Genomic DNA, 12,590 nt, shown 5'->3' with positions numbered 1-12,590 from the left:
GCAAATAAATAAATAAAATTTAACTTATATATATATATATATATGTGTGTTATATTTATGTGTGTGTATATATATATATATATAATTAGTAATAAAAATTAGTTATATATATATATATATATAAATATAACAAATCGAGAGAGCTGATAACAACAACAACAACAAAAAATAGAAAAATAAAAAATAAGGGTGTAAATAAAATAAAAGAATGCAATGAGAGACAAATACATTTTATCAAATAGGCATAAGTCGACAATTGAATAATAACAAAACAACAACAATAAAAATACAGAAACTATTGAAATAGAATTGAAATACATTAAAGAAGGTATTATGTATGACAGTAATGATGACTATGGGTCGACCACTAAAACTTCTTTCTTTCTTCTTTTTTCTATCTCACCACAACTGTGTAGAGAAGTAATAAAACTCTCTATACTATGACCACTGAACAGTTGTTGAAAGTGAAGTAAATGTATTTACAGTTGAATATTTCCTTTGTGAGATTCTACCCCACGATAATGTACAATTAAAATGTTATACCCATACTTTTACTCTAAATTTATATTAAAGTTATTAGTCTTCGTTAGAATGAAACATTAACATTAGATTCAGAAAATAAAAAAATCTGTTTCTAGAAGCTCTCTGTGCAACCTAATGGAGTTTGTGTTGCTGAATTTTGACTGAATGGCAAAGTTCAATTAAGCAGCTAATTATTTTATTTTTGTTTTAATGTGATTAAGCTCGAAAATAAATTACTTTTTTAAACTTAACTCTGCATATTCATATTTTACATACAAACTCATGATGCATCCATATAAATCTGATGCATTGTGATTTGCAGTTGCATCTTATACTGCTGAATCAACACGATAACTTGGCTTAATTTCTTAGATAATCAGAGGGCGTAGCCTATAGCTTTCTCCTCACCAGCCTTACCAATTAGTGCTCAGCACTGCACAGTGTAAGAATATCCACTCACAAATCATTAACAAACATTAGGTAATATATCTACAGTGCCCTATGTTTTACAGTTTGTACAGTTTTATATCTCAAGGTCACACACGCCCTGTTGCGCTGCAGCAGCTGTCCATGGTGCTGGAGTGAAAGTGCTGCAACTGCTGGATGTGCTGCGTTCAGGCTCGGCTCGTATATTGGGACTTTTGGCATACGTCTGCAGTGAAACCACTTGATATGACCGAGTGGCCTATAACAGTGGAAATATATTTGTGGATATAGGATATTATTACATTTGAAATACAGTTAACTGTGAATGGGCACGTATTAATATGTATACATATATTTTACTAACTAACTAACTAACTAACTAACTAACTAACTAACTAACTAACTAACGTTTACATACCAGTAAAGTTTATTAAATTAGCCTTTTCTGGAATCTTACACTCTTTATGTTCTGCTGTATGTGCTTCCACTCAGTGGTGGAAGAAGTATGAAGATCCCTTACTTAAGTAAAAGTACTAATACCACACTGTAAAATTAATCCACTACAAATAAGAGTCCTGCATGCAATACTTACTTAAGTAAAAGTACAAAAGTATCAGCAAAATGAACTTAAATTATCAAAAGTAAAAGTAGTCGTTATGCAGAATGGACCAAATTGGTCCATTCTCCATGAGGTGCTACAATCTACAATCAAAATCAAATCAATCAATCAAAATGACTTTATTTATCCAGGAGGGGAAATTCAGTTAGTCTGGTAACTCTGGAAGAATGAGACAGCCTGATGGCTGTAGGAGCGAAGGATCTTTTGTATATATTCTATATTCCAAATATATTATTGGATTATTATTGATGTATTTCAATTTTCTCAAGGTAGGGCTCATTTTAACTACTTAACATACTGTTATGAGGTTTAATTTTAAGAATACATCTAATCATTTAAATTTGTTTTGTTTTTTTATGTTAAATCTCGACCTGAAAAGTAACTAAAGCTGTCAGCTTAATGTAGTGGAGTAAAAAGTACAATATTTGCCTCTAAATGTAGTGGAGTAAAAAGTACAATATTTGTAAAATGTAGTGGAGTAGAAGTATAAAGTTACATAAAATGGAAATACTCAAGTAAAGTACAAGTTCCTCAAAATTGTACTTAAGTGTAGTACTTGAGTAAATGTACAGTACAGGCCAAAAGTCTGGACACACCTTCTCATTCAATGTTTTTCATTTATTTTCATGACTATTGACATTGTAAATTCATCAAAACTATTAATGAACACATGTGGAATTATGTACTTAACAAAAAAGTGTGAAATGACTGAAAACATGTCTTATATTCTAGTAAGCAAAGGGTGGCTACTTTGAGGAATCAAAAATACAAGACATGTTTTCAGTTATTTCACACTTTTTTTGTTAAGTACATAATTCCATATGTGTTTATTCATAGTTTTGATGCCTTCAGTGAGAATCTACAATGTAAATAGTCATGAAAATAAAGAAAACGCATTGAATGAGAAGGTGTGTCCAAGCTTTTGGCCTGTACTGTATATAAAATGGAAATACTCAAGTAAAGTACAAGTTCCTCAAAATTGTACTTAAGTGTAGTATTAGAGTAAATGTACTTAGTTAGCCTACATTCCACCACTGTTTCCACTTTAAATCACGTTGGGAGAGATATCGGAAAGGGAAGTTACATTTTCCCACAGAAAGTGAACTCAGCATTCCGCCCAGCTTGTTTAGAGTGTCTGTGAACATTAAGCGGCGCTGTAACCAAGCTGTATTTTTGGTGGAGCACAAACCCCTGGAGGGAGAGAGCTAGAGAGAGAGAAAGAGAGAGAGAGGGAGAGAGAGAGAGAGAGAGAGAGAGGGGGAGAGCTGTTCCCTCTCCTCTCTCTCCGTGTTTCTGCCGCGCACAGCGGACTCTCTCCTCTCTCTTACCCAGGGTGCTGAGCCTACAGGCGGCAGGTGTGTGCAGCGACTGTCCGCCGAAGCTTTTCTCACTTTCAGCACATTTTGGGAGCGAATTTTGGATACTAAAGCGAGGCGATAACTCACAATGCAAGTAGGCAGTGCACGGTCCACCCTGGCTGAGAGGATGTTGCAGTGATAGACAGCAGCTTGTATCTGCTTGCACTGAGCCGGCATCGTCAGCTGTTGCTCTAGCAGTGAGTGGAAGAGTCGGGAAGCAACAGAAAAAAAAGGCCAAACTATGCGACTGACTTTCTGCCGGTAACCTGTTTTTTTTCCATCTTAAGTCGAGCGGGGAGCGGATGCGAGCAGAGGGAGTCAACGAGCCTCTGACTATTTTCTGCCCTTTGTCGGTGCCGGAGGAGCTGTGCCAATGGAGAAAGCGACTCCGCCGCCCCAGCCCCAGCTCCAGCTGTCGATAGCGAAGACTGAAAGTCCAGCGGAGGACATCTCTGGTCTCTCTGACGAGGAGCTGCTCAAGTGGACCAAGGAGGATCTGGTGCGGCGGCTGAGGCGCTCCGAGGCCGACAAGATGAGCGTGATTCTGGACCACGGGAATCTCATCCGAGAGGTCAATCGCAGCCTCCAGTTGCACTTGAACGAGATCAGGGGGCTGAAGGTGAGGGGGGGCGCGCATTGGTGAGGGATGAGATCATAGGTTTTGGAGCGCACCTGAGAGCGCGCATGGCAGGAGGGATGCTGTTTAGAGAATAGATGGTATCATTGAAGTTCATTGTGTAGGCCTGTGTGAGAATCTGATGTGGGTGCATGTGACTCTACGGCCATGCTGAACCTGAAGGAGGCTTATAGTTTTCATTTAACTTTTAAAAGGAGGCTGAAAATGTCAGGGTTTTTAACCAATTAAGAAGAGCTTATTTAACAAGGAAAGGGCCAAATCTAAAAGTAGCACATGCCAATGAGGTTGAAATTCAGTGTAACAGTGAAGCAGAGGGCATGTCCCTCTGTTCATAAGCCAATGCTTAAATCTGGCGTCCAGATTTCTCTCTGTCTGAGCTGCACACACCTCACATTCCTAGACAGTTTGTGCCCATAAATCCACAGCACCATTGCCTTTAGAGCAACGTGGCATTTGCTCTGAAACAATATGCAAGCATTCTCCTTTCCAGTAACCTTTACACCGCCTTCATTTTCTGCACTGCTAATAAGAGTGTGGCACAATATTTACAGTTAAAGCTGAGACCCAGCCTGAGGTAGCCTCAGATGAAACACATGGGGATCATTTGCCTCTTCTTGGAGACCTCGTCACCTCTCCACCCATCCGAGCTTCCTAATTACACAGGAAAAGAGCTGGAGGGTAAGAGAGGGGGCGAGAGAGAGAGAGAGAGAGAGAGAGAGAGAGAGAGAGAGAGAGAGAGAGAGAGGGAGGGAGTTCAGAAATGAAGGAGCTCTCAGGGAGGTGAAGAAGGGATGTTTAAGTAAACGTTGCTGGGTGTGAAATGTTCGGGGCGTGTGATTTTACAGCTCTAACCCTCTCTTATTTCTGTGTGTGGCCTCTCACTCTCCTGCAGAGCATTCTAATCTACATTATGTACTTCACTTTGACTGGCACACAGTGAGTCAGTGCTTTTGTGGGAAAGAAAGAGAGGATTAGGATTTCATTTCATTATGATTGCATACAGCATTTGAGTGATATCTAAAAGAGCAGCGAAATGGATTGAAATTGGACAATGGCTGCAGCGGTTTAGTTGGAGTTAAATCAATAGAACACAAATTATTTGGTTTTGTGGCAAATCAAAAGCACATTCTGATCAGCATTGTCTTATTTTATGATGCTTCCTAATACTAAAGCCTCTCTCTTTCCCTCTTGTTCTTTTCTTCTCCTCCTCTCAGGATATTAACCAGAAGCTGCAGGAGGACAACCGTGAGCTGCGGGACTTGTGCTGCTTCCTGGATGACGACCGCCAAAAAGGCAAGCGTGTATCCAGGGAGTGGCAGCGCTTGGGACGCTACAGTGCCAGCATCATGCGTAAAGAGGTGACCCTCTACCTGCAAAAACTCAAGGAGCTGGAGGTCCGACAGGAGGAGGTGATCCGGGAGAACCTGGAGCTGAAGGAGCTGTGCCTGCTGCTGGATGAGGAGAAAGGGGTGGTGGTAGGTGGAGGGAGTGGTGGTGGTGGAGGAGGTGGAGGGGGAGGGGGTGTAGGGATGGGTGGGTGCCGCAACTCCATTGACAGCCAGAGTAGCTTGCTCCTGGTGCCGGGGCAGGGGCTCCTGATGAGGGACGTGGGGGACGGGAGCAGCACCTCCAGCGCGGGGAGCGCTGACAGCTCTGACCACCCTCACCATAAGCAGGCTCACCTGGCTCCGGGGGTGGGCGGGGTTGGGGTTGGGAGCGGTGGGGAAAAAGGGAGCCCCGAGCTGGTGCACAAACCCAGGTGCAGCAGCATCAGTGGAATAGGAGGCGGAGGAGGAGACAGGGAGGTGTCCAGCCCCGAGCACCCTGCTGGGCGCCACCGGAGCACCAGCCTGGAGTACCCGTACACCCTGCCCCAGCTCTGCCGGCCCCGCTGCGGCTCCATATCTGTGCCTGATCACAGTCGAGTCATGCGGGGCCTCAGCCCGGAGAAATACGGGAGGAACGTGGGTCGACGCAGTCCGGAGCAGCACCCCAAGCACCACAGCTCTGATCTCCTCCTGGGCCAGAGGCAGCACTTCCTGGGAGGCAGCGGGGAGCTCTATCAGAGGCACCACAGGAGCAGCATTAGCAGTACGGGCTGCGGGAGCCCGGAGCCCCGGCAGGCACATTTAGGGGCCGCTGAGCACAATGAAAAGGGCTGCGTGGTCCAAGGGGGCAGCCCTGAAACTCATAGGCACCAGTACAGTATGAGTCCAGACCACGTGAAGTTTGGCAGCCCTGTGAGAGACGGCCAGAGGAGGGCGGCTGGAGACGAGCTGTCGCCGCACCATCGGAGCATCTACAATGGCATGAATGGTAGGTGTGTGTGTGTGTGTGTGTGTGTGTGTGCATGGTGATGTTTGTGTATGTGCATGGGATGTGATCATCCTGAGTCTTAATCTTCTATTTACTTATAAACTTTCCCATGCACACAACCCCTTGGATGACATTGTGCAAAATATTTTACACAACCAAAGTTTCCAACCTGGTCTCACAGAAATCCGTGAAATAGCCACGGATTTCGCTTAACTCGAAATCCGTGGAATAGCCACGGAATCGCTCAAATTTCCGTGAAACTGACACGGGTTTCGCTACAATGCAAGTTAATGACAGTCATATCCCGTGGATATTCCAACATACAAAGTGATTATGTACATTCACTGAGTGAATATTTAGAAAATAAAACATATATTTCTCGCTAGAAATGTGATCAAAATCCATTTTTATGCAGAAACTAAGTCAAAATATTAATTTTTTCACTAAAAATGAGAGAACTGTCCGCCATGTTTTTTGTTCTGACCGCCGGAACCTTGAAAGTCACGTGACTTGGAACAAACCAATAGGAACAAATATCCATGGAATAGCCACGGGATATGACTGTCATTAACTTGCATTGTAGCGAAATCCGTGTCAGTTTCACGGAAATTTGAGTGATTCCGTGGCTATTCCATGGATTTTGAGTTAAGTGAAATCCGTGGCTATTTCATGGATTTCTGTGAGACCAGGTTCAAAGTTTCACAACCCTCCCGTAACACACACACACACACACACACACACACACACACTTACACACTCAAATCACTCAAAGCACCAAAAGTTAACATTTTAAGATATAATTTAATATAGCAGGATAGAGACAGTTTTTTTCCTCTATAAAAACCTAAAAAAAGAGAATTGCTGTGTGATATGCGATTACAAGGCACTTATTTGATTGAGAAAACAAAGATACTCTTCTGACTGTTGCAAAATTTACAGCATTATTGATTTTGTTGGCATCTCCAGAGGAATGTGGGTTGGCTCTGTGGATGAGAGAGAAAATCATGGGTTCAGATTATTTTATCGTTTTACATGTTCTGTATCCAAGTTGAACAGATTGGACTCAGATGGTCAGATATCAGTGTGTGTGTGGTGTATCGTTGCAGCATGCGTGCACCTCTCAGACGACGAATTAGCCCCAAATCTTTGCTGCAGTCGTGGCCGTCTCAGTGAGATCAGTGGGAGTAAAGGATGTCAGAGAGAAGGAGGAATATCAAAGTACCAACTTGGCTGCTGTTTAAATACCCCACAGTGTCTGATAATGATTTCTGGAGTCCGGGGAAAAAAAGTGCTGAGTGGCACAGAGCTGGCAGAAGCTAAAGGACAAATTCCTCAAGGTGAAATATCTGCCTGACTTTGCAATATGACGCTGAAATTACAAGAGAAACAGAAACAGTGTACACAGAGCTGAGTAAAGCCAACAGTTACAAGAAGGATATCAATTACATCTCATAAGGTATAATGTCAATAGTTACATGAGATTCTGTGTATGATGGTGAGTCATTTATTCCTGTTGGATTGTTTTCATTGTAAAAAGACAACTCCAAAGCAAAGACACAGGTTTACATTTACATTGAGTCATTTAGGAGATGCTTTTATACAAAGCCATTCACAGGAAAAAAGGGAAACAATCAAGGTATAGTGCAATAAGAGGCGTTGGTGCATCAATAAGGGCTGGTGACAATTCTTTAAGGCAGCTATTCTCAACCTTGGGGTCGGGAACCCAATTGGGGTCGCGAGAAGATTTCTGGGGATCGCCAAATCATTTTGGAAGTCAGCTAATGTGTTTTTTTGGTCACTTAATGTCTTTTTTTGGTAATTTTGTATCTTTTTTGGTCATTTTGTGTCTTTTTAGGTCATTTGTGTCTTTTTTTAAATCATTTTGTAGTCAATTTGTGTCTATTTTGGTCATTTGTTTCTTTTTTTGGTCATTTTGTGTCGTTTTAGGTCATTTTGTGTCTTTTTCGATCATTTTGTGGTCAATACGTGTCCTTTTTGGTCATTTTGTTTCTTTTTTGGGTGATCTGAACTGTGCGTGTGAGATTGTGTTCAGTGAGCGGGGGTCACGGACGACATGCATGTTAAATTGGGGGTCGCGACTCAAAAAGATTGAGAACTACTGCTTTTAGGAGTAGAGTTGTCATGTGGTGCTAGGAGAGAAGGTCCTCTCTGAAGAGCTGGGTTTAAAGGAGTTTTTTGAGGGACGCCCCTGCTCACGTTGGAACTGGTAGTACTGGAGTTCCACCAACAGGGAACAAGAAATGCAAAGAGTCTGGATTACCTTGGCAGAGCCAGGCGCCGTTCATTGGAAGAGCGCAACAGAAGTAGCGTATGTCTGAATCAGGGCGTTCAGGTAGGTAGGAGCAGTACCAGAGACAGCTTTGTAGGCAGCATTAGAGATTTGAATTTGATGCTTTGGGCTGCAAAAGGTAGCCAGTGGAGCTCAATGACCGCCGCGTTCTGGATCATCTGAAGCGGTTTTACTGTGCACATAGACGGATTACTGCATGGGCAAAGTGGGTGTGTGCCCAGGGCCCCAGAGCCAATAGGGGCCCTTGGCCTTCAGAGTTGTTTCTTTTTGGTATACAATAAAAAATCAAAAAAAAAAAATCCTGAGCCTGTGGTTTAGGTGAGTTTCACTGTGGTTTTGTGTGGACTCTTTACTGATGTTGATTATTGTTTCCTTTATTACTTTAACGATTTGTTTTAGATACTTACCTATATTTTAATTAAGGTGTGTTCTAGTCCATAATACTGCAAGGGCTGGGCTTGCTGTCGCTCCCATAATATGTTTATTGTCCAAACAAAACAATCCTAAAATTACAGTCTTTTTGTGTGGTTGTTTTTGGCCCAGTGTTGGTGAGTTTGTGTCCAGGGCCCGTGGTTATGATAATCCGTCTATGACTGTGCAGTCTGGCAAGAGCTTGTGTCAAGAGTTGAGTGGCATGTTAAGTTAGGTAAGGTCTCATTTTTTCTGATGTTACAAAGAGAAAAGCGGCAAGACCAGGCAAATATATGCACATTGTGCTATGTTTGCTATCAATAGCATAACCTTAAAGGGGACATAGTATGCTCATTGTTCAGGTGATGTTTACATGTCCAAAAAAATACATCATTTTTCTCATACTGTAACTGTCTGTCAGTCAAAGATTATATAAAGATGGATGGCAAGTGAAGCCGAAACATCTAGATGGCCCCCTGGTGGCTGGCTGCAGTAAAAAGAGGTAAACCCCGCCCCCTCCATGTTAGTGGATGGGACATGAGCCAAACTTAAAAAAATCAATGTACACATGAAATACATTTTCCCAAAGACAACATTTTATGTAGTTCTTATCACACTGCTGTATGTTCTGATAAGATTGGTTGTAATTAGTTATATGATGCTATAAATAAGGGGTGTAACGTCATGATTGACAACTTGCTCTGTGCAGACTATGGCTCCAAATCACATCATCAGCTCAAGATGGCAGCAGCCCAATCCACAATATTTTGGCTTCACTTTTGTACAGTGGCAGGAAGTAGAGCTGTGTTGTGCTTTCTTTATACAATCAATGGTCAGAATATACAACCCAGTTCCAAAGAAGTTGGGATGCTGTGAAAAATATGCAAAATTTGCAAATCCTTTTGACTTAACAGCCTTAGTTGTGACATCACAGCCTTACAGAGCCCCTGACGGCGTTATAAAGACACAGTTTCTGAATATGGGCTGTGTGCATTTCTCTCACGCTCACAGTATTTATATAGCACCTAGACTTGCTTTATGATTAGAAAAAAGACACAGAAATATCAATTTTTACATTATGGGACCTTTAAAAGGTCAATCATGGGGCATGTTTTACAAATGAATATCAGTTCACTAGTCACAGGGAATCAGCCTGCAAAAACAGTTGTATAATGTTATCTGTGGCTCTAGAGGAGCTTTGTCAAGTCTGATGCTCTGATGATGTAATGATGATGTCATCAGCGTAATCTTAGCCTACTGGGATTGATATAGTCATGAAAACTAAAAAAAACCAAGGGTATTTATGAGACAGGAATGATAGAATTGCATTATAGAAAATAATTGTAATATTTTTGGGACTTGATCCATTCTGGAGACAATAAATCAGAATATCTTAACCTTTCCTGAATTAGTTGTGACCATTTTTACATTCGGTCTTTTGAGTCTCTCCAACTTTATTGAATTAAACCACCAAATAGCTGAAGGACAAGGATTACAATCCAGCCAGTGCAGCCTCAGAAATAACTAGTTCAGTAGTCGTCTAGTAGTAAACATGGTCTCTCGAGCCATTTTGCAATCTCTACGGATTGCACTGGATTATTGTAAAGACACACACAACTTTGATTTGGATCATCAGTCTGTTTTCTATTTTAGCTCTCTGTGCGCTCTGTAAGAGATTTCAATCTTGATGTAACCTGAAACCCATATGATGTCTGCAAAAGGCCACGCCACATTAATGCCGCACAAATCCTTAATTGGAAAATGTTGTGAGTGCACGGGGCACTCACTGGCTCTTGAGTCTGATGGTTTGCCAACTGTGGCATAACTGTTATGAACTTAGCTCAGAGTGAAATGCATGCACCAAATAGCCTTTAACCAGGTTCATAAAGACTTCATTAAGCCTGTGTGTGTGTTGCTATACACTGTAAAAAAAAAAAACCCTGTTGTTTTTACGGTAAAAAAACGGCAGCTGTGGTTGCCAGAATTTTGCCGTAATAAATACGGTGCAACTTTTTAAAATATTACGGTAAAAAGATATTAGCACTGTTGATTTTACATTTAAGATTGCCATTTTATTAATTTTTTTACTGTATAAATAAAAGATTTTTCCATCAAAAGAAACGCTGTTTTGCCATATAATTGACAAGAAAATACTTTATAAATGAGAGATTTTACCATTAAATATTACAGTATATTTTTGTTAGAGATATGGTGTTTAGTACATTTAGCAGTGAGAAAAAGTATGTTTTACAAAAGATAAATGCAAAAATTACAGTGGTGGCTTGTATATATATTACATTAAATACATATTACAGTGTATTTTACAGTGGAGGATTGTATGTTTCAAAAAACGGAACTATAAAAAATACTGTTTTGGCTGATATATACATTTACGGTGTTTCCTTGTTACTGAAACTGAATTAACCCATTTATCATTTACGGTCTAGCAGTTTTTCACCGTGAAATCTACAGACATTTTTTACAGTGTACAGTGATATTAGTATATCATGATAGCTGTCTTTAAGAATGGCTGTTTGATCATGAGCATGTCCCCACAGGGCCACCCTGCCTCCACTGTCCTGACAAGGACACTAACTTCAAATGTCACAACACAGTATTTACAGTAAGATCAAGACACGCAATCAACACTTAGCTGGAGGTGGCAGGTTTCGCCTTTGTGCTGCAGATATGAACTAATTGCTTCAAAATTTAACCAGACAGGCTGCGTTTTGGTGTGAAATTTTGCAGACGGATTAAAATCCACAAGCACTGCAGAATGAAGTATGAGTATGCTGCCCTACAAAGTCTAACTGCAGTAACTACGCAAAAGGTAAAACTGAGGAAAAACTGCTTTAAAGTTTTTTAACATGTTTTAACTGGCCAGCCAAATGGGTTATATGTAGGTAAGTGATATGACACTTATTATCTATGTATTGATGATGTCAATTTTATGCTCAAAAATCATGATGTTTTTTTTTACCTTTGACCCCAAAAAATTTAGTTAGTGCACTCTGGTTTTGCTGTAAAAGGTTCTAATAGTAATGGTAAACAGAGTGCAGTAACTATAATGTTGTTGTCTTCTTTCAGCTTTTATTTTGTTTTCAGTGAATAAACATTTTTAAATTGATTTTGTTATAAGTGTATGTATACAAAGATTTGTGTATTTTAGACTTATAAAGACATTTTATATTTTAGTCTTAATATAATTGTATCTCACTTTTTTTACTTGATCACTATCTAGATAATAATTTCCCTTTCAAATAAACTTATAATTTCTATTATTTTATGACAGACCGTGGTAAGTGCAATTACTGTTTGGTTTTGAGTTGGATTTTGTGGTTTTTACATAATTATTTATCTGAAATAAAGCAAAATTTAAATATGAAACTTTGCCACGAGATAAAACAGACATGAAGGAGTTCATTTTTAGTTATAACTCAATTTTGACCAAAAATGTAGTTACTGCAGTTAGGCTTTGTAGGGCAGTATGAGTATGAATAGATGTCCTGTTGTGAGGTAGGAGAAGTAAAGAGAGCAGCTTTGTGTCCGTGTGTGTCATCCACTGACCCATCCTTACTGCCATGTCCTTTTTTGGACGGAGAGGGAGTTTAATTCCTGTGACGATGTAGTACACTCTACTCGCTTGGATTATCCTCTAAGCCCTTTGCACAGTATTATTTCATTTTTTATGTACTAGCGTGTGTGGTTGTGTGTGTGATTTGGGGTGGATGTGCCACAGTGTCCCATGCAGGCTCACTGTAGCAGTGTTTTATTCAGACAAATGAAAAGTCTAATGTGCACGAGCCACTTGACAGCACTGAAGCTCAGGCCATTTAAAATCCTGACAAAATCCCAAATGAAAGCAAAACAACACTTTGACCTCTGGCACATTTTAATGCAAACTGCTTTTTCATCTTTTTAGAAGCTTATCACACATATTCTGTAATGTTTAAGGCCAGGGGAAGGGAATGAGCACCTTTAAAATGACTA

The 12,590-nt window shown here is 40.5% G+C and overlaps 1 protein-coding gene across 1 annotated transcript in view; it reads left to right on the top strand.

Annotated features, from left to right (window-relative positions):
* The first annotated feature begins 2,853 nt into the window (after positions 1 to 2,853).
* Positions 2,854 to 12,590, top strand: part of ccdc85al (coiled-coil domain containing 85A, like) — a 38,191-nt gene continuing 28,454 nt past the window's right edge. The window contains exons 1-2 of the mRNA XM_059341498.1: positions 2,854 to 3,544; positions 4,777 to 5,878. Coding sequence (XP_059197481.1) covers positions 3,299 to 3,544; positions 4,777 to 5,878 — 1,348 coding nt within the window. The 5' untranslated portion in view covers positions 2,854 to 3,298. The remainder of the gene's footprint in view (positions 3,545 to 4,776; positions 5,879 to 12,590) is intronic.

The sequence above is a fragment of the Centropristis striata genome, chromosome 1, assembly GCF_030273125.1.
Source record: "Centropristis striata isolate RG_2023a ecotype Rhode Island chromosome 1, C.striata_1.0, whole genome shotgun sequence".
Lineage (NCBI taxonomy): Eukaryota > Metazoa > Chordata > Actinopteri > Perciformes > Serranidae > Centropristis > Centropristis striata.
This window is presented reverse-complemented; position numbering and strand designations above follow the sequence as displayed.